This window comes from Arachis hypogaea, chromosome 8, assembly GCF_003086295.3.
Source record: "Arachis hypogaea cultivar Tifrunner chromosome 8, arahy.Tifrunner.gnm2.J5K5, whole genome shotgun sequence".
Classification (NCBI taxonomy): domain Eukaryota; kingdom Viridiplantae; phylum Streptophyta; class Magnoliopsida; order Fabales; family Fabaceae; genus Arachis; species Arachis hypogaea.
The window spans coordinates 46,959,415-46,986,942 of NC_092043.1; the positions used below are offsets into that span (position 1 = coordinate 46,959,415).

The 27,528-nt window shown below is 30.4% G+C and overlaps 2 protein-coding genes and 1 long non-coding RNA gene across 3 annotated transcripts; all 3 read right to left on the reverse strand.

The window, feature by feature from the left end:
• Window positions 1–1,543: 1,543 nt before the first annotated feature.
• On the reverse strand, window positions 1,544–3,323 carry LOC112707884 (probable sugar phosphate/phosphate translocator At2g25520). Its single transcript, XM_025759896.3, has one exon. It carries the CDS (start codon window positions 3,114–3,116, stop codon window positions 2,001–2,003), a length of 1,116 nt encoding a protein of 371 aa, XP_025615681.1. The 5' UTR covers window positions 3,117–3,323; the 3' UTR covers window positions 1,544–2,000.
• Window positions 3,324–16,698: 13,375 nt separating this feature from the next.
• LOC140174876 (uncharacterized) lies at window positions 16,699–21,923 on the reverse strand. Its single transcript, XR_011864928.1, has 3 exons — window positions 21,785–21,923; window positions 21,527–21,611; window positions 16,699–17,145 (listed from the first exon to the last, which is right to left on the reverse strand). It is a non-coding gene; the product is annotated as an uncharacterized lncRNA (long non-coding RNA).
• Window positions 21,924–22,504: 581 nt separating this feature from the next.
• Window positions 22,505–23,484, reverse strand: LOC112707885 (mitochondrial import inner membrane translocase subunit TIM17-2-like). Its single transcript, XM_025759897.3, has one exon. The coding sequence runs from the start codon at window positions 23,379–23,381 to the stop codon at window positions 22,719–22,721; it is 663 nt and encodes a 220-aa protein (XP_025615682.1). The 5' UTR covers window positions 23,382–23,484; the 3' UTR covers window positions 22,505–22,718.
• Window positions 23,485–27,528: the final 4,044 nt, after the last annotated feature.

The window sequence follows — 27,528 nt, forward strand, 5'->3', positions numbered from 1 at the left end:
TCATTACGTATCAGCGTGTCCAACTTTATTCTTAATATGTATTTTTAAAATGAGTTTAAAAATAGTTTATATTATTAATTATTAAAAAAATATGTTAAATATTTTATATAATAAAAAAAATTAAAAAAAATTTAAAAATTAATTTATATTTTAATATCAATAAAATATTAAAATATCATTATAATTTATCTAAAAAAATATTTTATATTATATATATATATATATGGTGTTCGTATCCCTTATAAAAAATTTTAAATGGTGTGCCCATGTATTCCATATCGTGTCTGTATCATCGTGTAACATGGGCTATAATTGGATTTTGATAGATACAAACAATGGACTGATGGAGTTATCAGTTATCACCCTCAAGGATACGTTACGTTTGGACTGTGGCCAATCAAGGAAAAATGGATGACAACTTTTATAAAAGTGCATTTAGTTATTCAAGTTCATAAGTAAAAGGAATGTCCAAAGTGGAAGTAGATGTACCCTTTCTTGTCATTCAACTACAAAAACTTGTTGTCCATCTAATTTCAGAAATTTATTTTCATAGCTGAATTATTATATTTTTTATTAAAATAGAACACAATAAACTGATTATTGTTGAACAAAATTCATATCATTTTCTTTTTCATTACTTACAAACTCCGCTCTCTGTTTTACTCACCCTATTGAAATTTTAAATAGTAACATGACATCCAATTACATGCATTCCACTCCTCAATTTCTTTATTGTATTTCATTATTGGTCATATCTTCTACGTACCCTTAAAATTACCCATGCAAACACGTACATTCCGCATGAATAAATTTTCTAGAGTTATAGAAGATGTATAAAATTATGAAGTGAGAAAGAATATTTTTTATAAAATTAATATAAAGGTATAAATTTGGTTTTTCTGAAATGAGAATGTTAGAAAAAAAAAGACTTTAATTATCCTTAAATCCCTGTAATAAGACTCAATACGATGAAAATTACTAATCTAACCGTGGTTAATTCCTTATTTTCCTATGTTGTAAACGGCTTCACTTTAAAATATTCGACCTACAACAAACCAATTAGGAAGGACAAAAAAACTAACGAGTGTGGTTTCTACCATATGAACACAAGTGCGATTTGAGTTTAAGCTAATAAGATAAGACACTTTTTCTGAAAATTCTTTTAGCCACAATAACAAACATTTCATTCACGAAATAGCCATACAACATATAAGATAATAGAAACATTAGATCTAAAGAAGAAAAATTAGACATACACGTTTTAACTGGATCCCACTGAGTCAAATACAGACAATATTATAAGATATTAAAATTAGTCCTTTTCGGTGGTTGGACAATTTACCTACAATAATGAGTTTATACGCTTCAAGACCGGCAGAGAAACACGGATTCCTTTTGATTTTGTAACAAAAATATCAGTGGACCCGCTAATGTTATGTCCATATTCATTCTAACTCGTACTATTCTTGAAAAATTGTCCTACTAGGAATGAATGCCAGTCACTATAGCAGGGTAATGGATTCAACATCATATGGCTAAACACTAAACAGAAAATGTATCATGTTTAAATAAGCATTAGAAAAACTCCATATAAGTCCCTATAGTAACACAGCATGAAAAGAAAAACTAAGCAAAGTAAATAAATAAAAGGAATTGAGACTCTCATTCTAGTTACACATGATTCAATGACCCGAATCCCAAATCCCTCACAATATACTATAAATATCTATAAGAAAAAAAATTACCAAATCTTCAAGTTGCAGAGGATGCCACTTCCTACTACTCCTGACTTGATTTTTTTCCTTCCTCCTCTGCTCCATGTTTTATTTTTTACTCCATTGTTTTCGTTTCTAAACTAAACTACCACATTAACAACATTATTTAAATATAGTTATCATCGTATTTCTGCTAACTCATCATCCTTATATCATTATTGGATGATAAACATATGACGATAATGACTATGTTCAAGAAACAGTTTTTCGGAAACCAAAATCTTTTCATTTTTGCTGATCACCCCTCTTGTCTCCATCCCTATCCGGCAGCAACCTCCCTTTCTCCTCATCATGGTCAGCACCGGCGCCGCCACCCTCAACCTTTCTCTGCGCCTCCTTAGCCTTGAGCCCCTGCAACTTGGCATGATTATAATACGCCACACCAAGAAACGCAAGCCCATATCCAAACAAATTAATCGGCGTAACGGTATCGCGAATCACAGACCAAGAAAACGCAATAAGCAACCAATCTTTGACCACTCCGGCGACGTTCATGGTCAGCGCCGACGTCTTCCCAACCAGCAAGAACACCGCAAGGTTGAGGGCGAAAGCGCAGAGCGAATTGGTACCGAAAATGACCCAATCAAACTGAAAACTCGAAGTTTCCCTCAGCAGAGGGTACTCCACAACGAGCCACGGTACAGATAGAAAAAGCAAACAACACGGCGCAACGTAGTAGAGAGAAGTTATAGGGTTAAGCGAGATTCCCTTTGACGTCAGCAGAATCTGGATCAGGACGAGGCGCGTGGCTTCAAACGCCACGGCGCCAATCTGCAATGTAACTCCCCAGGTGTCGAACCTGGCTTCGCCGTAGGCAGCGACGGCGACGCCGAGGGAGATGGATAACATGTTGAGCATGGTGTTGCTGTGGTAAGACTCTTTCTTGAGGAGAACGCCGATGGAGTAGACGGCGACCGGCATGAGTGCCTTGAGCATCTGGATGAAGGAGACGGAGAGGTAGATGTAGGCGGAGTTGGAGAGCCAGAGGGAGAGCGAGTATAGGGCGCCGATCGGGACGACGGAGGAGATGTAGAGGGAGGTGGACATGGCGGAGGGGAGATCCACGAGGCGGAGGACGCGGACAAGGAAGAACGCGAGGGAGGCGCAGAATGACATGTGGATCATGGTGAGCGAGATCGGGAATGGCCAGTTGTACAGCTTCTTGTCCAGAATGTATTTGTTGTACACGATCACTGTGAACGACAGGAAGATCCATATGGCCACGTACGTGTAGGCCACGACTATCTTCTTCAAAACGCCGTCGCTTATTGGTTGCGACGACGTGGCCGCGGCGGCGGTGGATGACGATTGTGTGGACGATGAACCAGCTCCTTTGCCCATTATTATTTTGTGTTTGTTGTTAGAGAAGATGGAAAAAAATAATGCGAGAGAGAAGAAAGAGTCACAAGAGAGATGGGAGTGTGTGGAGTGGAGTGTTGTGAGAGGAGAGAGAGAGAGTGCAAGTTTGTTTCCTTTGTTTGATGCGGTAAAACGTAAAACACACAACAACTAAACGTACTGCCATATCAGCTATGTTATGGGCTATGGACAACACACCTACAACTAACTACCACCTATAACCGTTACTTTTTTTTTCTATTGGTAAAGAAATGGAGATGCGGAGTATATTTGGTAATAAATACAATCAATTTCTCTTTTTAAACAAAATCAAATCGTATTAAATTAAATTAAATATTCTCTAATTTTGACCAAATTATAGAGAGGTTTTAGTTTTTGCACATATTTAATTATATAATGTAATAATATAAATTTAATTTGAGTAATTACCCAAATCAGTCCCTCAAAAAAAATTAATACACAGATTAATCTCCAACATTTTACTCCCGCAGACAAATCAATTCCCAATTCATTTTCTGGCAAAGTAATTATCTAGATTAGTCCCCAAGGATTTTAAAAACAGATTTTAATCTCAAAGAAAAAATTAATGTATAAATCAATCCTCAAAATTTCTCTCTGTTAAACATAACAGTCTTCCGTTCAAAAATAAAATAAAATAATTATTATTATTAATTGCATAATAATATTGTACTATAATTTTTTGTATTTTTTGGACAAAAAATAATAATAAATTTATTCATTATATTCTTATATATATATAGTCACTCAATAATAATAATAATAATAATAATAATAATAATAATAATAACAAATAAATAAATAAATAAATAAATAAAATTACTAGAGATTATTCTACAAGAAATTCAAAGTTAAAATCATTTGATATTTTTGTATTTAATATAATCAAAAATATCTTGTGTAAAAAAAAATTATTTGTATTAAAAAACATTTATGAAAAAAATATATTTTAATTTAGATTTATATTAAATACATGTTTCTTTTAATACAAACATATTTTTTAAAATAAGACATCTTTTGATTATATTAAATACAAAAATATCAAATGATTTTAAACATTTATTATTATTATTATTATTATTATTATTATTATTATTATTATTGTTGAGTGATATATATATATATATATATATATATATATATATATATATATATGTATCTAATGAATAAATTTATCATTATTTTTGTCCAAAAAATACAAAAAATTAGTACAATAATATTATTATGCAATTAATAATAATAATAATTTTATTTTATTTCATTTTTTAACGGAGGACTGTTATGTCTAACGGAAAAAAACTTTGGGGATTGATTTGTACATTAATTTTTCTTAGGGACTAAAATATCCGTTTTTAAAATCTTTGAAGGCTAGTCTGGGTAATTATTTTGCCGGAAAATAAGCTGGAGACTTATTTGTCTATCAGAGTAAAACCTTGGGGATTAATCTGTGTATTAATTTTTCTTGAAGACTAAAATGTCCGATTTAAAAATCCTTGGGGACTGATTTGGGTAATTAATCATTTAATTTTGATGTACTGTCAATAAAAAATAATTTTACATATGCATCCAATCACGTAATATCACATCATACAAAATAACTACTATTATCATTGATCGCGTAAATAATCATAAAAAACAGATGTAATTATACGACTGTATAAAATAAAATATTTTATATTATCAGTACATCAAAATTAAACTTTAACAATATATTGACAAAAATAATTATTTTAAATAATTATTGTAGAAATAATTATGTATCCAAAACAATTGATATAATTTGAATAATTGAGTAAAATAATTTAGTATAATGCATTCAAGTCAAACTCTTCCTTATATGACATTAAATTTCCTCAAAATGTATTGCTAATAATTATTATGTAATTTTAAAAAGAAAAATAAACAAATATAATATTAATTTAAATTTGAACTTTTTTATACGAGAGTAATTATATCTATTTAAAATAAATTTTTGTTTCTTTTATTTTTTGAATTTTTTTTACATTTTTACATATATACTATAAATCTGATTCTACTAGAGAAATAATAGAAATCAGTTCATATATATTTCAAAAAAAAAAAAAACTAGACCTCTAAAATCTATAAATCTACATTATTAAATATTTATATTCGTTGATCATTGATTAATTTTCATTATTTCTCTAAATTTATGATACTTATAAATCACTATTTAATTTCAATAATTATTGATAGAGAAATTAAAAAGAAAGAGGAAAGAGGAAACAAGTGATACAAAAAAACGTGTAGATACATAAAACAATTAGCTACTAGGATGAATGAATCTGAAATACTTTTAAAAAATAAAAAATATATATTTAATATCATTGAAACTATTGTAATCTTAATTATTTCTCTTTGTACAAAGTTTCTACTTTTGTATTTATATGTTTACTGATTCTATTCCGTTATTCAGTTTCAACTCTAATTAACATAACATAAATTCATGGCTCCGTTTCTATCATCATTATGAATTATGACTTATGAGTCTTCCTCTGTTTCTATTTGTCAGCCTTTCAAACGGTAGGAGATCGAGTCAATGGCCAATAATGATATTGAACGTTTTTGACAATCATAAATAAAGCAATTCCCTAATTTACCCATTATTTTATAATGAATATTGAAAAAAAAATGTATAAAGTAAAACACACCGTGATTTTAACCCCTCATTCATACCAATAAAATAATTTTATTATAATTAAATATGAAGTACAAAAAAAAATTTAAATAAAGTAAAAATCATACGTATAACTAGCTAAATTATTAAACCATCAAAACTTACAAATAAATAACACTAAAATAAAAATATCCAAAATGATTAATATCCTTTAAAATTTGGTTTTCAACGAAGACAATATTTCTACATCAAATCACTTTTATTGTTAATTTATTATATATTATATATTAAATTTATAATTAAAATATCTCATTCTTTCTTTCTTTTTCTGTATCTTTTTTATTCTTTTATTCATTCTATCTCTCTTATATATTATTATTAATGATTGGTTACAAATTTCACAAGTAAAATATGTAACATGACATTAAATTAAATTAAATTAAATTAAAATTAAAAGATTAAAATTAAAATTGAAATATAATTATATTATTACTAATTTAACAACCAAAATATGTTAGTTGCATGACACTCTCTCATTAAAATTGCGATGAAATTATTTTTTTCTAAAATTAATAAATTCTCTTTCACCATTCTCTTATTTACCTCTCTCCCCTTTTCTATTTCTCTCTATCCTTCCCACTCTATATATAATTTATAATTTATATTTTATATTACTAATTTGATAAACCAAAATGTGTCACAAGATATTCTTTTATTATGATTAAAATAAAATTATTTCTTCTAAAATTAAGAAACTCCCTCTCTCATTCTTATTATTTTTCTTTTTCTTTCTCTTTTCTTTTTTATTTTTTATCTCTTTCTACCTTTTTGTTCTTAAAAAAAATAAAATACAATTCAAATAAATGCATAAAATTATAAAGATACGTTAAATCTATAATTAAATTAATTAAAAAATAATCACATAATATTATTCACATAAAAATATATATTTTTTTGATTTTTTTATTTAGTTTCAAATTTTCACAGCTTATCTTTCTAATTTATTATATTTTCACTTCTCTTCCTTTAAATATTTATTACATATAATTTGGAGAGAATACTAATGTTGTGATTAATAATTAGAATCAAGATTCAATTGCTTAAAAAAAATTACATTTGAATTAATTTTATAACTATCACTATAATTTTTTTATACTAATAATTAATTATATTTATGTATATATAATATTTTTTTAATAACAAATATGAAAATTAATTATTTTTATTTATGCAACAGATTTAATACCTAATTAAACGTAAAAGTATACACATTAAAATTTTTCAAGTTTAAGATAATGAATGCTAAAATTAATTATTAGTAAAAATTAAAATCTTTCACATAAAAATAATAACTAAAAAATTTATTTTTCGATTTTTTTTATCTATGGAAACTCTGTTCTTTTTAATCGATAAGGGCTTTTATCCCCTACAATTTTTTTATAAAACTAGTTTGATTCTATAAATCTTTTATGCTATGATTAGGACAAAAATAATGTAATTTTAAAATATGTATATTCCTGTAATGTTATTATGGGAAAAAATACTAGTAGGATCATAAAATCTGTAACCAAACTCATTCATGCCATAACCAATAAAAATACACTACCTAGTCTTTACATCAAATTTGGATTTTTTATCTTTGGATATATGAACAAAGGACTCACATTCAAATACTCTTAATTGATCATAAGAAACATCTTCACCTGACCATACATTTTCTAACACTTCAAATTGCAACGAAATACATGGTATCCAATTCAAGACATGAATAACAATGCTCAAAGTTTTACTCTAAAAGAATTTTGTTAATCCAAACTGTAACAATAAGCACTTAACTCTTTCAACCGATGTTTTATTCATCACTTTAGCCGAGTCATTCAACTGAGAAATTTTTGAAAGAGTCTTCTATTGTTTTATACCATACTTGTAAGAATCGTACTTTAATTAACTGTTTAATTAAAATAAAATAATAATTTAATTGTCCGAAATAGGTTCTAAAATTTAAAAATTTAAAAGTAAAATTTGAATTTAGAAAATTTTTTCGAGTGAAAAAATGTGATTTTCTGTAAAAAATTGCGTAAAAATGCGTACCGATAAATTAGTCAGTAGTACCAGCTTGAGTCTGTCCAGTACTGTGTGAGTGATAAAAAATAAAAACTGTAAAAAAATTTAGAAAAATATTTAAAATTAAAAACCAGACACTAATCATAAAGGTTTGATTCGAAGTTGGGCCAAACGAACCTAAAACACTACGTGGTTAGACCGGGCCCAAATTGGGCCCAAGACCCAACATATATATACTTCATTAACGAGTTTTCAGCTCATTTATTAACCATAAACACAAACATATGCAGCTGAGGTGCAAGGGTGAGAAGAGAGAATTTGACATTATTCATCATCACCTTCTTTCGCTCATATCTTGAGCTACGATGTTCTGATTCGTGTGTCATTTGCACCCCAGCGTAATCTCGCTGAGCCCGTCAAATCTAGCTAGGTATTGCTGGTAAGAACTCAAAATTTATATTTCTTTCTTCAGTCCTAATAGATTTTGCATTTTTGGATATAGATGTTGAATAGACTTTATGATTTTGGTTGTTTAGGTGCCATCCAATAATTGATTATTGTTGGTTTATGTCCCAATCATTATTGAGTAAGGTAAGAAAACTCTTTGTCCGATTTGTGATTTTGATGAACTCTAGGTATTAATTATGGTGAATTGGTATGTATAGTTTGAATTTGGTCATTTTTGGAGTTGGTTGTGGCATTTGGATTGGCTTTGGTGGTGGAATTTTGTTGAGCTTGCTTGAAAGTGAACGTTTGGTGATTTTTGGGTTGTGTAAAAATTAGCCAAGGTATGATTTCAGTTTTCTTTATTTAATATGTAATGTTTCGTGAAACTTAGGTTAGTTGACTTTATGATGGGATTGAATCGAATAAATAGTTGATTGAATTATGTATGTGGCAAGTGAATTGTGATGAGACTTGTAAGAATGGCATATGTTTGAATGTGATGATGAGGATTTGATATGATGATTGTGATGTGATGATGATGCATATTGACGAGTAATGGATTGAAATTGTGCGAATGTGGTATGATTGAGGTTGGATTAATAATTGTTGAGATTGGTAAAATGGCAGAATAATTGTAGAAAGAATTGAGAATTTAGTAATTGTATGAGTTGATTGAGTGGTGATTGAATGGTTAAGATGGATGTAGGATTGAGATATGGTTGAATAATGTTTATTAGAGATTTTGGGTTTTTTTTGTTGTTGGTTGGGCTGTGAGTAAATTGATTTTGCATTATGAGTTTTGGAAAGTTAGAGATTTTGCAAATTTTGGTAGAAACTAATTTTTAACCAATTTTGACGAGTCATAACTTGTGCTCCAGACTCTTATTTTGGATAAAACTTGATTTAAATGAAATTTGGATCCAAGAGGTTTTAAACGTTTAAAGAACGGATGAAAAATATTTTTAAACGAAAAAGTTAAGCGTATTTAAAGTTTGGTGCAAAAATCTGAATTCTGCAGCTTTTAAAGTTTTTCAAAGTTTTTAAGGCATGCGTACACAAACTGTTGCACGCAACGTAGGAATTGGCCGCTATCAAGCACCCTCACGTACGTGGCACAGGCGTGCGTATACGAAAATGGTGTTTTTATATATATATATGTACGCGACTTGTAACACGCAACGCGGATATTTCCTCCTGTTTGGGACTCTCACGTATGCGGGTGAGGTTTTGCCTACGCAACCACCCATTTTTTCGGTTGTACCTACGCGGGACAGGGGCATGCGTACACATGACCCATGTTTTGTTGAAAACTTATTTTTCTTCATTTAATGGTCCTTCTAACTTTCTAAACTTCCTTAACTACTATTTAAGACTTATAATGAGTGACTAGGCCTTAGGACTATTAAGAATGATTTTGGTAGCTTAAATTAAAGATTTTTCGTTAGTAAGTTAAAAGACGGTGACTTAGACTTGGGATGAACTGTGGACAGAATGGCTTGAATGATATGGTGGAGTGTTGAGAAGATGATGTATTAAGACAAATGAATGGTTGTGGTTGTTGAGATTGATGAGATAAATATTAAAGAACTTATGCTATGAGCAGTGATCACTGTGACTGAATTATATGGTATTGATATACTGAGATTGATGAGTCGCTATGTGCCTGCAAGGACGGTGGTTAATTTCGCTTGTCGAGGTCGCGGCACCGGCATAAGGATGGTGGTTAATCCCACTTATGTTGAGATGTAAGGTCTGAGGCTGAGTATCCTGCTCGCATCCTTTCGAGTCAAAAGAGTGTGCCGGGTACTATATCTCTGGGGTACCAATTTTATTAATGACCTAAAGGCGACATCCCAAGAGGGATGTGTCGGGTTGGCAGTTGAACCGACAAGAGATATCACGACTAATAGGACAGACGTTCATCATGTGCATCTTCTATATGTTTGCTTGCTTTGCCTATTTGCATCTTTCGCCTAAATGTATAACATGTTTACCTGCTTCTTTAATTATTTGCTATATATGTATTTTACCTATATTTTACTTGTGTTTTCTGCTGGAGTTGAGGAGGCTCGGTAGGCGGTGGCGATAGGATCGCATGGAGGATAGGTTGGTGAAGGCTGTGGAACAATGGTGTTTATGTTAGTTAGAAATTCCTTAAGATAGATAACTCTTTTATGGTTTAAGTTACTTTAAGTTTGAATCTTATACTTGAGGTGAAGTTTTAGGATTGCTTTTGGTATCTTGAAACCTTATATCTTATGTTGTTGTTGTTGTTTTTCAGAAGCAGGTCACAACCCACTTCGGTGAGTTTGCGGGATGGTGACATAGCAGAGGATTCGCTTTTATCTTTTGCATTTTGGTTATATTGATATAGTATCTATCATTTTTGTATATTTGTATTGTGTTGGCTTAGAGACTTACTTTGAAAGTTAGGATGTTGCTGTTTTATTTTAAAAATTCTGTTATATCTGTATTAACTAATCAACCTAAACTCCGCGGGCTATAGATAGTATTCTTTTGGTTATTATACATATAGATATCTATATACCTTGTGATATTGTATCTTTATCTTGTATATCTTATCTTTTGTGCTTGTAGTTAGTTCGTGTGTGAACGTTTTGCGCTTTTGTATCTCTGTTTTCTGCGTCTTTGAGCTTTATTTCTTTATCGGGCTTCTAGTATTATTACTTTCTTCCATATATATTATTGTTTGAGCCTTAGAATTGTCATGACACTTTGTTATCCTTGACTTTACGGGCAGAGGTAAGGTTTAGGGTGATAGGGTGTTACAATACTCTTTATAATAAACATCAAATAGACTTGAGTATTCACCACCATTATCAATACGAATGCACTTCAATTTCTTTCTAATTTCTCTTTCAATAGAAGTTTGAAATTGCTTGAACATATCCAAAACTTGATCTTTGGTCTTCAAAGTGTAAACCTATAATTTTCTAAAATGATCATCAATAAATGTTACAAAATAGATAGACCCTCCAAGTATTCTTGTGTTCATCGGATCACATACATTAGAATGCACCAAGTCAAGTATTTCCGATTTTTTTGAAGGTGGATGGCTCTTGAAAAAATTCTGTCTGTTTTAATTTTCAGCAAAGTAATGGTTGCATTTTTGCAAAGCATTGACAAGCTTTCAATTATCACAAGAGAATGAGCTATCTATGTCTTCAACACACAACTTATCAATAGAAAGTAAATTTAACCGAATATTTGGAACATGCTTCACACGCTTCAAAATCAATCTAGTGCCATTGAAGGTTTATAGGCAAATCCGTTAAACACGGACACATTTTGTAACACTTTGATGAGTCATTTTTACATCACCAAAATTTTCAAGAGTATAAGATGTAAACAAAATTCTCCTAAATGTAACATGAATAAAAGCATCACTGCCAATCACCCAACTAATGCTATTATCAACAAGATTAACAGATTTAAATTTCTTAACTAGAAAAAAAATAATCAAGAGTTATATTGACTTTGTCTTCATTGTCACCATCATTTTTGTTTATACTCTTGTCTTTACTTACTTTAACTTTCTTCTTCTTTAGTTGCTAACAGAATTTTTTCATATGTCTCTTTTAACCACAATGATAATACTCCATATTTGTATACCTTCCTCAAAATTTGCTTTTACTTTAATCTCTCTTTTTAGGATCTCGACTTTTGTTTCTCCCTCTAGACTCAAAAATAAAAACATTTGAATGTGTAGCTAATGCACTTTTTGACTTTCTTCTCATTTCTTTATTCAAAACACTGCTCTTGTCGAGATTCATAGAGATTACACCATCAAGAATAAAATTGAAAAATAAAATTATGAGAATTTTTCACAAATTTAGTGAAGGGCCAAGAAGTAACAATTCTTGAACATCTTCAACAAACTTGATATCCATAAAAGATAATTAATCATGATTCTATGAAAGTTATTCAAGTGATCTGTCATTGATGTCTTATCTAAATATTTCAATGCCAACAACTGCTTAATCAAAAATATTTTGTTATTCCCAATTTTTCAAGTATACAAGTGATGAAACTTAATCCAAAGAGTCCGAACATGTGTCTCTCTAACAATATGGTTCAGCGCATTATCGTTAACCCGCTACCTAATATATCTACAAATTTGTTTATGCAACAAAACTCACTTATCATCAGATTTATCATTAAGCTTCTTGTTATAAAAAAAATTGGTTGATAAAAATTCTTAACATAAAACAAATTTTTTATCTTTGACTTTTACAGATCATAATTAGGACTATTAAGAGTGATCATCCTACTAGTATTAGTACTAGTTTTCATTGTTCACAAATTACAAATCCAAAAAAATACCAACAAACTCTGATGCCAATATGAAAGAGTCCAACAGTGAAAATAACATAAATATCCAATACAAGAACAATATGAAAGTAATCAAAACACAATGTGATACAACTATAAATAAGTAAATATATTAAGTAAAGCAACAACAAAAACACATCGAGATTTTAACGTGAAAAACTCCCTCAATATAAAAGATAAAAACCACAAGTCATCCAAACTAATAAAATAACTTCACTATAATCAAATAAGGTATAAGAAAGTCTCAAATAAAGCATAAATCGTACATATAACCAACTAAAATACCAAAATAGCAAAGCTTACAAATGAATAATAAGAAAATAAAAAATATCCAAAATTACAGTTTCTGTGCGAAGTCAATTTCTCTTACTTTAGACCTCCAATCAATATTTTTACCGTTTGAAATAAACAACAAGATGACATGAACATGTATTCCAAATTTTAGACTGATTCAATAGTAAAAGAATGAAAAAATTCTATTTAAATTTTACTATTTTGCATAAAAATAAGAATTTTATTTTCTTTTTTTTCTCTTAATTTGTAATTGCACCTTTTTCAATGACTCCAAAATTTTAATTAAGTTAATGATAAAAAAGCGTAAAAAGACACTCAAAAAATTAGACTTAAACCTCGCATAAAGAAATAAGCCCAACAAAAATTACATGATTGGCTTCATATTTTGATTTCGGTCATTTATACGAGATTTAAAATTCGAAGCTAGTATTTTTACTCATAATAATATTATGAGAATATAATTTTTTTTAAAATTATGGTTCATTTTATTCTAACAGTATAAATTATATATATGGCACAAAAAGATTTATAAAATTAAATTACTTTTATAAAAAAAATTGTAAATTGATAAAAGCCTCTTACTAAAAAGATCAATATATTTGTAAATAAAAAATTTAAATAATAAGATTTTTAGTTATTATTTTTATATAAAAATTTTAATTTTTTATTAATAATTAATTTTAATATTTGTTATCTAAAATTAAATTTAAAACAATTTAACGTGTATAATTTTACATTTAATTAGGTTTTAAGTCTGTTGCACAAATAAAAATAATTAATTTTTATACTTGTTATTTAAAAATAATATTTTTTCTCTCTATGTATATAAAAATATAATTAGATATTAATATAAAAAATTATACTAATAGTTATAAAATTAACTCAAAATTAATTTTTTTTAAATAATTAAATATTGATTCTAGCTTTTAATTATAACATTAGTATTCTCTCCAAATTATATGTAATAAATATTTGAAGGAAGAAAAATAAAAATATAGATTAAAAAGATAAGCGGTGAAAATTTAAAACTAAATAAAAAACTAAAAAATATGTATATAATAATAATAATAATAATAATAATAATAATAATAATAATAATAATAATAATAATAATAATAATAATAATAATAATAATAATAATAATAATAATAATAATAATAATTTTTATTTGAATTATATTATTTTGTTAATTTTGTTTTTTGTAGAGTAGAAAGATAGAATAAATAGAGAATGAGAGAAAAGATAGAGAAATATAAAGATGAATAATGAGAGTGAAATTTGTTAATTTTGAAAGAAATATTTTTATTTTAATTGTAAAAAAATATCGGATGACATATTTTGATTTGTCAAATTACTAATATAAAATATAAATTATATATAGAGTAAAAATAGTAGAAAGAAATAGAAAAATAGAGAGAGGTATATGAGAGAATTTAGGAAGGGAGTTTATTAATTTAAAAAATATATATATATAGTTTTTTCTCAATTTTAATAAGAGAGTGTCATGTGACACATTTGATTATTAAATTAGATAGTAATATATGATACATAATATAGGTATATTTCAATTTCAATTTTAATATTTTAATTTTAATTTTAATGCAATTAAAGAATGTTATGTTGCACGTTTTGATTGTCAAATTAGTAATTAGTCATTGATATTGATAATGATATATAAAATAGATAGTGTGGTTGAAGGAATGAAAAAAATAGAGAAGATAAGAGGGAGGAGGGGAGAACTCTTTAATTTTGGAGGGAAAGATTTGATTTCAATTACAATGAGAGAGTGACATGTAGCACATTTTAGTTGTAAAATTAGTAAGGAAGAAAAAAGAATTCTTTAGTTTTGGAAAGAAAGATTTAATTTCAATTATAATGAGAGAGTGGGTAGTGGCAGAAGAAAATGGAGGAGAAATGAGGGATGATGGAAGGACACAACAATGAAAAAAGGAGGATGTAGGAAGGAGAAGGGAAGAACAAGATATGTGGATGTTGGTTTTTGCTTTTCTAGAGTTAGAAGCCCAGAATGAAGATAATAGGAAAAAAGGAGATTAGAGTTAAATGAACTAAAAGGTATATAATTGGTATTTCAAAAAAAAAAAAAGAAGGGATGAAAATATAAAATTTTGTGTCTTATAAATTGTGTCTCAATGACTCAACTTAAATGAGAGACACTGAAAACATGTATTTCATGTACACTTGTGTGTCAATGTGTCCATTAAAGATTTGTGTCTCAGCAAACAAACGAAGGACATGTACTACTGTGTTTATGTTTTTTATGTACATGGACACCAACCAAACACACGCTAAGTTATAGGCCGAAAATTTTTTTTGTCTCCAACCTTTTTTTGCATACAAAATCATCCTTAAGACTTAAGTTGGTTTAAAATCGTTATTTTTACCAAAATTTTAAATTTTATTCCCAAATTACCTAAACAAAAATTATAAAATAAGAAAAGGGAAAAAAAATAAAGAAAATAGACAAGAGGGAGAAAAAATGTGAAAGGGAAGAAGAAAGGGGGGAAAGAAGAAGAAGAAGAAGAAGGGGAAATGGAAGGGAAGAAGAAGGGACAGCTCCCACTCTGGCGTGGTCTTCTCCCTCAGTTCCTCTCTCCCGAGCTCGCTGTCTTCGTCGTTATTTTTTTTGGTGAACTCAATGGCAGTGGTTTGGCAACCGCGTTAGAAGCTCGGCGATGGCTCTCTCCCAAACTTGCTGTCTTTGTCGTCCTTCTTCTTGGTGAACTCAACGGCGACGGTTTGGCAACGCCGTTAGAAGCTCGGTGATGGCATAGCATCCCCCCTTCTCCTTCTCCGATATGTTCTCCCTCTCTGCCCTTTCTCACTTGCGCTTTCTCGTCTCCCTTACGGTGCTCGACAGCGAATACTTCCACCGCTGTTCCTCCTTAGGGTTCCAATTCTGCTTCTGTTTCTGATTCTAATTTTGTTAATTCATTGTTAATCATATTGTTTCTAATTTTGTTAATCCATTATTTTTTTGCTTCTGTTTTTTCTGCTTCAGATTCTGCTTATTTTTGTGTTGTTATTTCTGTTTTTGATTATACTTCTGTTTCTGTTTTTAATTTTGTTTCTTCTTCTTCTGATGCTATTTTTATTTCTATTTCTATTTTTCTTATGTTTATTATACTGTTTCTGCTTCATTGTTGTTGTTGCCAAAGAACAAGGAAAAGAAGAAGAGATGTGGTTGTAATGGAGAAGAAGAATAGAAATTGAGTATTTTGGTGAAGAAGGAGAAGGGTATTTTGGTTTGAAAGACGGTTTTAAAATTAAGCTACACCATAAGGACGATTTTATAGGCAAAAAAAAGTTGGAGATGAAAAAAAAATTTCGGCTTATCCAGAGACCAAAATCATACTTAACCCTTTCTTTTACCTTATTTTAAAATTATTGAAATATTAAGTAAGATTTTTAATTTATAAGTTTCGAATAGGTATCTATTTTATAAAAATAAAAATAAAAATATACAATAATCATATATTAAATAGTGCAAATAGAATAAGTGAGGAAAAATGGGTGAAAACAAATAATTAATAGTAATAATTTTTTATAAAAAATACTAGAATACCACTAGAATTTATTATTTATCTATCATTTTTAGCCATCAATTGAATTTTTTTAGTTTAGTAATCTGATCAAATATTTTAACCCACACTATTAAATATTAATGATAAAAAATAAAAAAATTTTAATATTTTTTATTTATTTAATCAGTTTTATTCACGTAATATATCTAATATAAAGATATTTTCAATTATTTCACATAAATGCTAGAGAATAAACTTTTCTTTAATCAACTAATAATGTAGTGGAAGAAGAAAGGTTAAAAAAAATAAAGATTAATATTTTCTGATGTATATTATTGTACCAGAAAAATATATATGAATCCTAAATAATATTCACAAAGACTCACTCTATGCTTAGAAAGTCAAGTACTCATGAGTTTGTGTAAAGGGCTAAAGACCAATGTAATGCAGATTGACTGTGACATTAAAGATTTGGAGTGAAAGACCTCATTTCCAAGTACAAGCTTGTTGGGTACTTCGAGTTCAGTGGCGCAATTGTTGGGGCCTTTGATTGATTCAAGTGTGCCGCGTAGATTATAAACCTTGTAAATTTCAACTCTCATTATTTTTGTGTCGTTTACTTGCAACACTGATGGTGTACCATAAACCCTTACAATGCCTGAAAGAGAATATTTCAACAACCACTTATTTTTCCATTCATTTTGTCAAACTTTTGTATTTTGGTCATATTTTCGAGATAATCATTCACGTAATCTGCATTGGTAAAGTTTAAGTCAATTATACAATAGAAAAGGATTTTAAGTATTTCAGAAACATCATAATTCCATTAGTTTTGCCATTAACCTTAATTATATTATATATATTATATATTTTTTTTATAGTTAAGATCAACTTCTAAAAATACTAAAATACCAATACTTTTAAAATATTTGAAAATTTTTTATACAATATCAATGTTAATAATTAGTAAATGAATATCGATGAGATATTATATTTTTGTAAATATTTTTTTGTTACATAATTATATTTAATTTTAATAAAAATATTTGATTAACTCTATAAATATGACAAATGTATCTAGGTAAATTTGTTTAAATATTTAGTATATATTCTAAATGCAGTTTTTTTAGGTTATTTGGTATTAGCAACATTGGTCCCTGGTAAATCGTTGTACTTTGGGTATTTATAGTTTACTAAATCGCTACATATACTAGTTGGTTCTTATCCTACCAAATCAATGTAGGATCTATTGGTTTAGTTCTTTAAGGACTTCATTACTAAATCGTAGTGCCTCAGTTTTATTCACAAGGGAGGGGCGAGGGGGACAAGTGCCCCCATTGAAATTTTAAACTCTCTTGAATAGCTCCTAATAAAAAAGTTTATTTGCCCCTATTATATTATTAATATTGATCCCACTATATTAAGTTATTATAAAAATTATTTTATTAAATTTAACTCTACTAATTTATAAGATTATTGTGATAATTAATCTCAAATTAAAAAAGACTATCTTATTAAACTTATTTTAATATTAAATTTTAGAAAGAAAAATTAAATAAAAACAAAAAGTTAGAAGTCAAAATAAGATTATAAAAAGGATTAATATTAAATTTAACTCTACTAATTTATAAGATTATTGTGATAATTAATCCCAAATTAAAAAGAATTATCTTATTAAACTTATTTTAATATTAAATCCCTAACTCTTGACTGATGTTCTATTCTTTTTCAAATTTTAATTTTATCTATTAGAATTTTCTTTCATTTAATTTTTGACATTTGATAGTCAACTTGAAAACTTTATATTAAATGTGTGTTTCAATAATCAATTCTCAAATTAAAAAAAAAAAGTTAAATTATACAGCTAATCCCTATACTTTCAGCGAAATTTCAAATTGGTCTCTATAGTTTAAAAGTTTGTAATTGGATTCCTAAAGAAAATTAAAATTTGTAATTGGGTCCCTACCATTCAAACACCGTTTGATTTAATAGAATATTCCTCAACATATTCGCTATTTTAAACATGTGAGTTGCACGTGTTTAGCAGTAAAGACTAATTTGCAATTTTAGTAAAAGTATAGGGACTAACACTATAATTTAACTATTTAAAAATGAGAGGTCTAGGGGTAAAAGCGGAAAGAATTGGATTATGGAGGAGATGGCTGCCGTTGTTGTTGTTACCATCTCAAGTGCTGTTTGGTTTAATGTAGCTCTAGCACTATGAAAAACATATTCAGATAAGTACCAACATTCCTCAAACGCTACCCTTCTCCTCACAAGCATTTCATCGAATACCAAGAATGCATCTTTCATTCGTTGACATCCAAAAATATGAATTATCACATTATTATCTACAATTATGGTCATCTAGATAACCGGACTCAGTTAACTCAAAACCCGCAAATTTTCTCAAGTATGAACATAATTCGTTTGCCCAAGCTTGTACAAGAAATAAAAGAAAAACTACATTTACATGTTGAAATAATCAGACAGAGTTCAAAAAGATTGGGCAGAGTCAAAGTTTGAGACTTTGTGTGCTACTCGATAAAAGGAAGCTGAATTTCCATAATGGATGAGTTTTGAATTCATTGTAATTCAACATTTCAAACCATATAATCAGCATCATTGAACAACACTAGAAATGCAAAGATGCAGCCCAGCAAATTATTATTTGCTTGAAGAGGAACTGAATTCGCAAAGAGGAAGGGAGGGGAAGAAGAAGGGAGCTGCTGTGGTGGTTGATGCCATGGCCATGGCTGCCAGTGAAGAAAGGAGGGAAAGAGGGAAAGAGAAAGGATAATGGAAGAAAAGGAAAAAGAAGAAGTGAATATTATGGTAAATGTGTATTTTTTGACACTAAACGTTATTGATGACCTAATTACAAATTTTAATTTTTTTTCCGAGACCCAATTATAAGCTTTTAAACTATAAAGACCAATTTACAATTTCCCTGAAAGTGTAGAGACTAGCGGTGTAATTTAACCTAAAAAAATTAGTGTTCTTTCTAAAAAATTGATTAAGACTCAAAAAATTATTATTTATCCATTAATATTTCTTCTAGTTTTAATTTTATGAAAAAACTATCTCTGTTATGAATATCATAAAAAGTTGGCTTCATAATCATATGGAAAATAAATTTTTAAACAAATGTTTAATAACATATATAAAAAGAGAGATATTTAATTGTATTGATAATAAAAAAATTATTTAAACATTTTAAAATATAAAATTCAGAAGAATAAAATTTTAGATTGTTTGTTATTATTTTAAATTATTATTTTATCATTTTAATTTTTTAATTAGATCATTTAAAGACTAATAATATTTTACAATAATATAATTACAAAAATTATTATCATATTATATATACTTTGTCTCTTTTGTGAAAATTTTTTAGATTCGTATTGGGGTGTAACAATTTAGCAATATAATCCTTAGCCAAATCATGCTACTAAATAGCTTCAGTGTATTACGTACAAAACTTGAAACAATGTATTCTACAACAATCTACATAAATAAAGAATAAGACAATTTATAATAGAAATTAATTTAGGATAATATGATAATAAAAGCTCTTTTTTATTTTATTTGGATAAAGAACCCATTGTTTAAGACATGAACAATCTCATTAGACCACCCTTTATAGCATGTTTAGCGAGGCTAAAAAAAACGAAGTATTACTATTCATGCATATAAATATATCATAGGAAAAAGAAAATTAAAATAATTAACACACAACCACTGCATTTTCAAATAGAAATGTTGTTGGTAATATGAATTTAAAATAAACTAAAAATAGGCAAACCAATATTTTTCTCTTTGTTGTGTATATGAATTTAAAACGCCCAATAAAGGCCCAAGAAATATTAGAGCAGAGTATGCCAGTTACCACTATAGTATCGCTTGTTTGAGTTGTTTCCTTATTTATAGTATTCCTTTTTCTACTTTCTATGTAATACGTTAGTTGAAAGTTGATATCATTCTTTTGGTTATTTCATTCTCTGTGTTGGTAAAATTCATCATAGGCTGCTATGCCTTCCCCCATATGCCACCATATTTTCACACAGGATTTTGGCTCAACATCAACACTGAGATGCTAATTGCTATCCGCTATTAGTTACACTACCAAGCACCAAACAAAAAGAACTTAGCAACCAAAGCTTCTAGAGGCTTGTGCAAAACTGCAAACTATGAAATTAACAAAATCCATGGATCTTCACCGCCCCCCCCCCCCCCCCAAAACACCTACAACAAAATCAAACTATGAAATTAACAATCTAGCATAACAATTGATAGGAACCAGCCTATTTAGCTAGTAGCTACCATTGTTAGTTACATTGGGAAGGCAAGTTTGGGGGGGGGGGGGGGGCTAAATCAAGTGGAGCGTACTACATGTAACTAACTGCTGAGTTGTGCAATTGTGAGTGGGAGAATAGAGGAATATGTGCATAGTTATTAAAACCGGACTGAACAAGTCAAGAAGCCGGTTTGGTTCAACATTAGGAATGGATCTGCAATCGTCACATTTAATGACAGGTCAAATCCGTAGGAACCAGCCAATTTGATACCAAACTGGTCAGTGGGAGAGAATTTTAAGGTTATGTTTCGGAGAGAATGACACCCTATGCTGGGCTCAGAAACTTTTACTGTATGTTCTGTGCAACATTTCATGTTAATTTTAGTCCCAAGGGACATTGCACCTCTTTCGCTCCTCTCCCCCCCTGTTTCTATTTGGGGTTTCTATTAGTCACAAACCACTAAGTGCACATTTGTCAATGGTAAAAAGGACTTGGCACCGGGATTCCGGTAATTTCTCTGATTCTAAGTTGTGAAGATGAGAGATGGTTGCTATTCTTGCACGAAAGGATAGCCCATGGTGAGTAAATGATATCAAAGAACAAACTAAACGAAGGTATAGCATATCAACACAACATTAGGACAGAAATAACTTAACACAAAGATTTTGATAACAACGCAAAGAAAAGTCATTCATGCAATCATGCTCAAACCAAAACCACCAAAAGCTGAAAATTACCAACCTTTGACAGCACTGAGTACATCAGGTTACCACACGCAAAGTATCCCACTGCAGCCAGTTACCATCTTTCAGCTTACATTCTGCAACTGCTGATGGTAATACCAAACAGTCAGATAAACTATGTGCATCCTGATAAAGTCTTCTCTAAATAATAGTTAGAAGAAAGTGGTCAGAAATGACATATAACTGTAAATAGCTGTCAAAAAGAACAACAATGTGTGATCAAGATATATTGCTTTTCAACACAATAAGAAGTCACCTTTCCATAAGTCCATAGCAGGAACATCTTCCAAGCTCCAAGTCATGATCAAAGTCCCAATCATACTTCATCATCAAGTCATGTTGCCTATGAAAATCTTCTAAAGTAAAAGCAAAGCAATCATGTTGATCAAAATACCATGGGAGAACCAGAGAGCAGGCCCTTCCTCAATAAAAGTAAATTTTGACTAAGATCAGTTATTTGACTAGTAATACCGGAGTTTTGACGAGACTCGCATCTTCGCAAATTGATAGTGATGTGGCTGAATTATCCCCGCCCCATTGCAATGTTACCCCATGTAACTATTTTACCACAGTCAGGTTCTAGGAGGAATAGCAATACAGATGCAAGAATGATATCTTGTAACTAACTTTGCCGAAGATAAAATTGAGAGAGAAACTGGTCTCTAGAACACCAGATACCTTATTGCACTTTTTTACCTTTCATTTACACCACATCAAGCGGTTATGTTTAGCACATTAATCGTTAGGGTTCAACCCGCACTCTCCTAATGTTGAAGGTTGATGTCTAACAAGACCTAACTTCTAACAAGGTTGAAGTTCAATCACACATTTCCAAAAATATTGAGAACTGGGAACGTACTCAGAGAATTAAAGAACTAAAAAACACTGAGTTACTAATAGCTTCTCAACCATGCACATAATACTTAAATTTGAAAACTTTAAGCAATAATGAAAGAATGAACAACGAAACAGAACATTTACAGAGTGCAATACCACCTGAATCCATTTATCCTTCTAAAAGGTTCATAATTTCCCGTCAAAATTAAGCTACCTAGCATAACAGTAGCAATCTAAAAAGAACAAATTAATTGAAAACTATACTTAGCTGACGCAAGAATCTCGACCCTAATCCTAACCCTTGAATTTGTTCCCCCAAGACCACTTATTTCTCCTTTTCTTTTTTTTTTCTTTCACTTGTACTCAAAATTCGGCACCGGTGGGGCATCAAAACTCTCCAGAATCTTCGTTTCGCTTCCTCCACCAAACGCCGGCTCCTCCTTCTTCTCTCCACCGAAGAATCCACCAAACCAAGAAGTTTTAGCCTCCGATTCCGAGGCCGTCGGCGGAGCAGGCTGAGGACCGTGCTGACCCGGAAATCCGACGCCTGAAGGGTAACCAGCCAGCATAGGTTCCTCCGTGAGAGGCGGCATCTCCCGTGTAGATAAGGCCTTGTTAAACATGATCATACCTCCTTCCATAAGGGCCAGCAAGATACCACCGAACACGGCGGAGCGCATGGCGGCGGCGGGTCCCTGACGCAGGGAGAGAAATCCTCCGGCAGCGAATCCAGATATGATTGAGTTCCATGGATCCTCCTTCTGACGAACATAGACCATGGTGCAGTCGAAGGTGGAGAAGAGTCCACCCCAAACCGCAAAGCTTCCGCCCAGTCTCGGCGCGTGGAGACGCACTGCCTGTGAAGCGCCGACGAGGCGTGAACCCTTGGGAGAGTTGAAGAAGCCCTTCATGAAGTGAAAGCCGGAGCCTCCGACGACTCCCATGCCAAAAGCGCCGCCAATGTCGTCGAGGATGCGATCAGGGCAGGGCTCGCGTGTTGTCTCCGGGGTTCCCATGGCAATGGATTCGATTCCGTTTCTCTCTCTTTCTCTCTCCCTCTCTCTCTCAGAAGAGAAGAAAGAAGAATATAAATAGAGCCCACAGGGTTTTGACGGCGTGAAACATGAAAACCTTGACAAAGCCTCCAAAATCCAAATATCTATTTTTTTTAACATAAAAAATTATAAATATATTTCTCCTTTGTCCAATAGTAAAAAATATTAATTTTTTTTACACAAATATCTAATTATATTTATAAATTTTAAAATAATAAATTCATAAATATAAAGAAGTTTTTAATATTTGTAGATAAAAAATAGTATTTTTATCTTAATAATTTATATTTTTGTACAATATTATTGTACATATAACTAATTTATTTATAATTTTATTTTTAAATTTAAAATAAATTGCGTAACATGGAGCATAATATTATATAGTAATTATTTTTTTAATGAAATTAGTAAATTATTAGATTGTTGATAAATTTTTGTTAGTTTTTTTTAAGTATGTTTTCTTATGATTCAATAATACTATAAATTTCAAATTGTTCTATTGTAATTTAGTTTAAATAAATATAAAATAACATATTTAATACACTTATTATATAGATAGCATTATATTAAAGTTAAAAAATTTATGGTTATAAATATTATTTTTGATTTATCATGTTTAATTAAAATGTAAGATGCACATGTTTAACACTATTAATTAAAAAATTGATTTTTTTACACAAATATTTAATTATATTTATAAATTTTTAAATAATAAACTTAAAATTTAATCATTTTTCTGATATAATAATATATTATTATATTGTTTAAAATTAAATTCTTACACTTATATTTGTGGCTTAAAAGTATATTTACATTTTATTTATAATATAAATATGAACATTTTTAAGTTTCTGTTGTGCTATCCGATATAAAAGGGTTTTTATTTATTTAAATAGATAAATTTATAATTTATCAATTTGTGTAAGTGTAAAAAATTTTACAAATTTAAATGTTTTTAATTTGAGGTTTTAGATGAATCAAAATGTAATTTTTTTTTATTAAAAAGATTGTAATTTCATTCAACGGAACAGATGATATCTAGTAAGATTAGATTTAATACATGCTGAGGGGCCTCTTCCATTCACATTGTATTTAGAATGGTAAGAGCCAAATGTGCAAGTTTATGAACTACTTTATTACCTTTTCTCCTAACATGGCTGAAATTAACTAATCTATAATTTCTCTAGTAAAGTCAGAGCATCAATAATAAAAGAGCCAAAAATAAGTTCCCACTTTCCTTCTCTGTTTGAGTGCATTCACAACCTCTAAATTTCAAATAATTTTAGCATTATAAATGCAAGAATGATATCTTGTACCTAACTTTGCCGAAGCTAAAATTGAGAGAGAAACTGGTCTCTAGAACACCAGATACCTTATGACACTTTTTTATCTTTCATTTTAAGTGAATAATACACTTGAGAGGAGAGTATAATCAAACTGGTTTGCTCAATCCTACAGATTAGGTACAATTCCATAACCTATTCTCTCACATTTGATACCAGTTCTTACACCTCATCAAGCGGTTATGTTTAGCACATTAATCGTTAGGATTCAACCCGCCCTCTCCTCCCCTGCTTACATGCCTACTGCTTCTTCTCCCCTTCACACAAATTCATCAACTACACTTTTAGGGGAGCCTACCCCTGCCTACACAGTGAACACTATTATTTCTCCAAAGAAAACCAAACAAGCACTCCCAATAATGGAAGGACTTATCTGAAAATTTAGCCACTACAAACACTGAATATAAATGTCAATACATAGTAAGCAGGGCACTTACTAGCCCACAATTATAAAATACAGTGATCTAACTGCTAAAGAAAAAGGAATAACATGAGTCTTATGCAATTAGAATAGAAGTAAGCATGCAGATAATCTTTATTAGAATCTTTATTAGGTTATGTTTAGCATGCTTCTCAACTATGCACATACTAATATTATTGGCATAAACTTACTTAAATTTGAAAACTTTAAGCAATAAAGAAAGAACGAACAAGTAAGCTAGTATTCATTAAGTCTGTTTTTAATAGTCTGCCTACAAGATGCCAAAGGCAGTAGCAGAGGAGTTGATCTCATTGCAACGACGATTCTTGTGGAACAAAGACGATGGAAAGATCGGGATGCCACTAGTTCGATGGGAGGTAGTGATGGCTCCTAAAAAGGCGGGTGGGTTAGGAGTGGGAGATGCAGTGGTTCGAAATACAGCTCTTTTATTTAAATGGTGGTGGCAGTTCTCAAAAGAGGATTGCCCCTTATGGAAGAAAGTAGTTTGCTCTTGTAATAACATGAACCCTTCTGAGTTGCTGCATGGTCAACCGGTTCTTTCAGGAGGGGTCCGTGGAAGGACATTTGTCGGCTTCATATCAGAGAGCCACAAATCAGAGAAAAGATTATTAGAGGCTTGTCACTGGATCTGGGAAACGAGAGAACATTCCGGTTCTGGGAGGATGACTGGTTAACTGGTGGGGTCTTGAAAGATTTGTTCCCTAGACTTTTCTCGGTCTCAAACCTTAAAGGATCTGTTATAGGGGACTGTGGGTTTTTGGATGGGTTAGAGTGGATATGGAGCTTTCAGTGGAGGAGGGAGTTATTTCAATAGGAGCTGGAACTTTTGAACCAACTCCATGAGCTCTTACGTTCAGTTAAGCTAACACCTGAGAGAGAGGATAGGGCAATATGAAAATTTGATAGAACGGGTATTTTCTCTACTAATTCCTTTGTGCAGGTGATGCAGGAAGCAGTCCTTCCGGAAGAAATAACAAGCTATAACTTCACTAGTGTTATCTGGAGGGGCTTCGTACCGCCTAGGGTCGAATTATTCTCTTGGTTTGTCTTGGTTGAGAGGGTGAATACTAAAGAACGACTTTGCAGATTAGGAGTCATTAACCAGCTTGATAATTCGTGTGCGTTATGCTGTAAGACTGTTGAGTCTGCTCTTCATCTGTTTCTCGGGTGTGAGATCACGTGGCAGGTGTGGGGTGCTTGGCTGTACGCTTTTGGAAGAGACTGGACCGTACCAGGTATACTTAAGCAACACTTTGAGAGCTGGACGACTGCCGCACAGAGAAAGGATGAAAGGAAAAAGTGCTTGATTGGGTTATTTGCTGTAATATGGACAATTTGGTTGGAAAGGAATAATCGAGTGTTCAATAATAAAGGCTCAGATGTCGCGGAAATCACTAACAGATCCTTTGTGATCTCCGACGAGTGGATTGGGAGTGCTCCTTTTGGTTGTTGATGGCAATGTCGAAGATGACTAGGGGTTGCTTTACTTTTTTCAGTTAGTAGCTCTATTTTATGTTCAGTTGTACTTATGTTTCTTGCTCTCTGTTTGCTCCACTTAGTGTGTTGAGCTTTTTCATTCAAAAAAAAATATTTTCAGAAGTGTTAGCGGTGCGGTTTGCTTCGGTGTTTGAGAGAATGGTCATCCAATTCGATGTCTAATTAAACTGTGGTTTGGTTTTATTCGGTTTTTTTATCGAGACCATCCAAACCTTTGATTTAATTTGGTTCGATTTGTTTGGTTTTTTCAATCAATTCAAAAAAAATACTACCATATTATTTCACAAAGTCTTGATCCAATAAAATTTAACGACAACAGGAATTTAAATACAACAATGAAAGAAGTTTAAAATTTTAATAGTTAACACAATTGAAAATAAAAATAAATTTTTGAGATAACCAAATTATGGTGTCTTCTCCAACAAAACACGTGACTTCTTTATATTAGATCCAGTAACTCCATACGTGCCCTTAAAATCAAAAGTTTAAATAGGTATAACTATAAGCTTAATTTAACAATAAACAATTCATGGTACATCAATTTCACTAACTACATAAATTTTAAACAGTAGTTTGAAAAGATAAAAGCTGTTACGAGGCTCTAAGTTTATACACACTGAATCCCAAACCATGAAATATGAAACAATCCACAAATTAAACTCATGCTATTTAATCTTATTTCCTGATCAATCTAAAAACTGATATTCCAATCTGGTACACAGTAACATAATAACATCTCAAGTTTGATTGGCTACTAAATCAAACTATCGATAAATCGCATCATAATCATAGCATAGAAACGTGGATTATGCATGAAGACAGAACC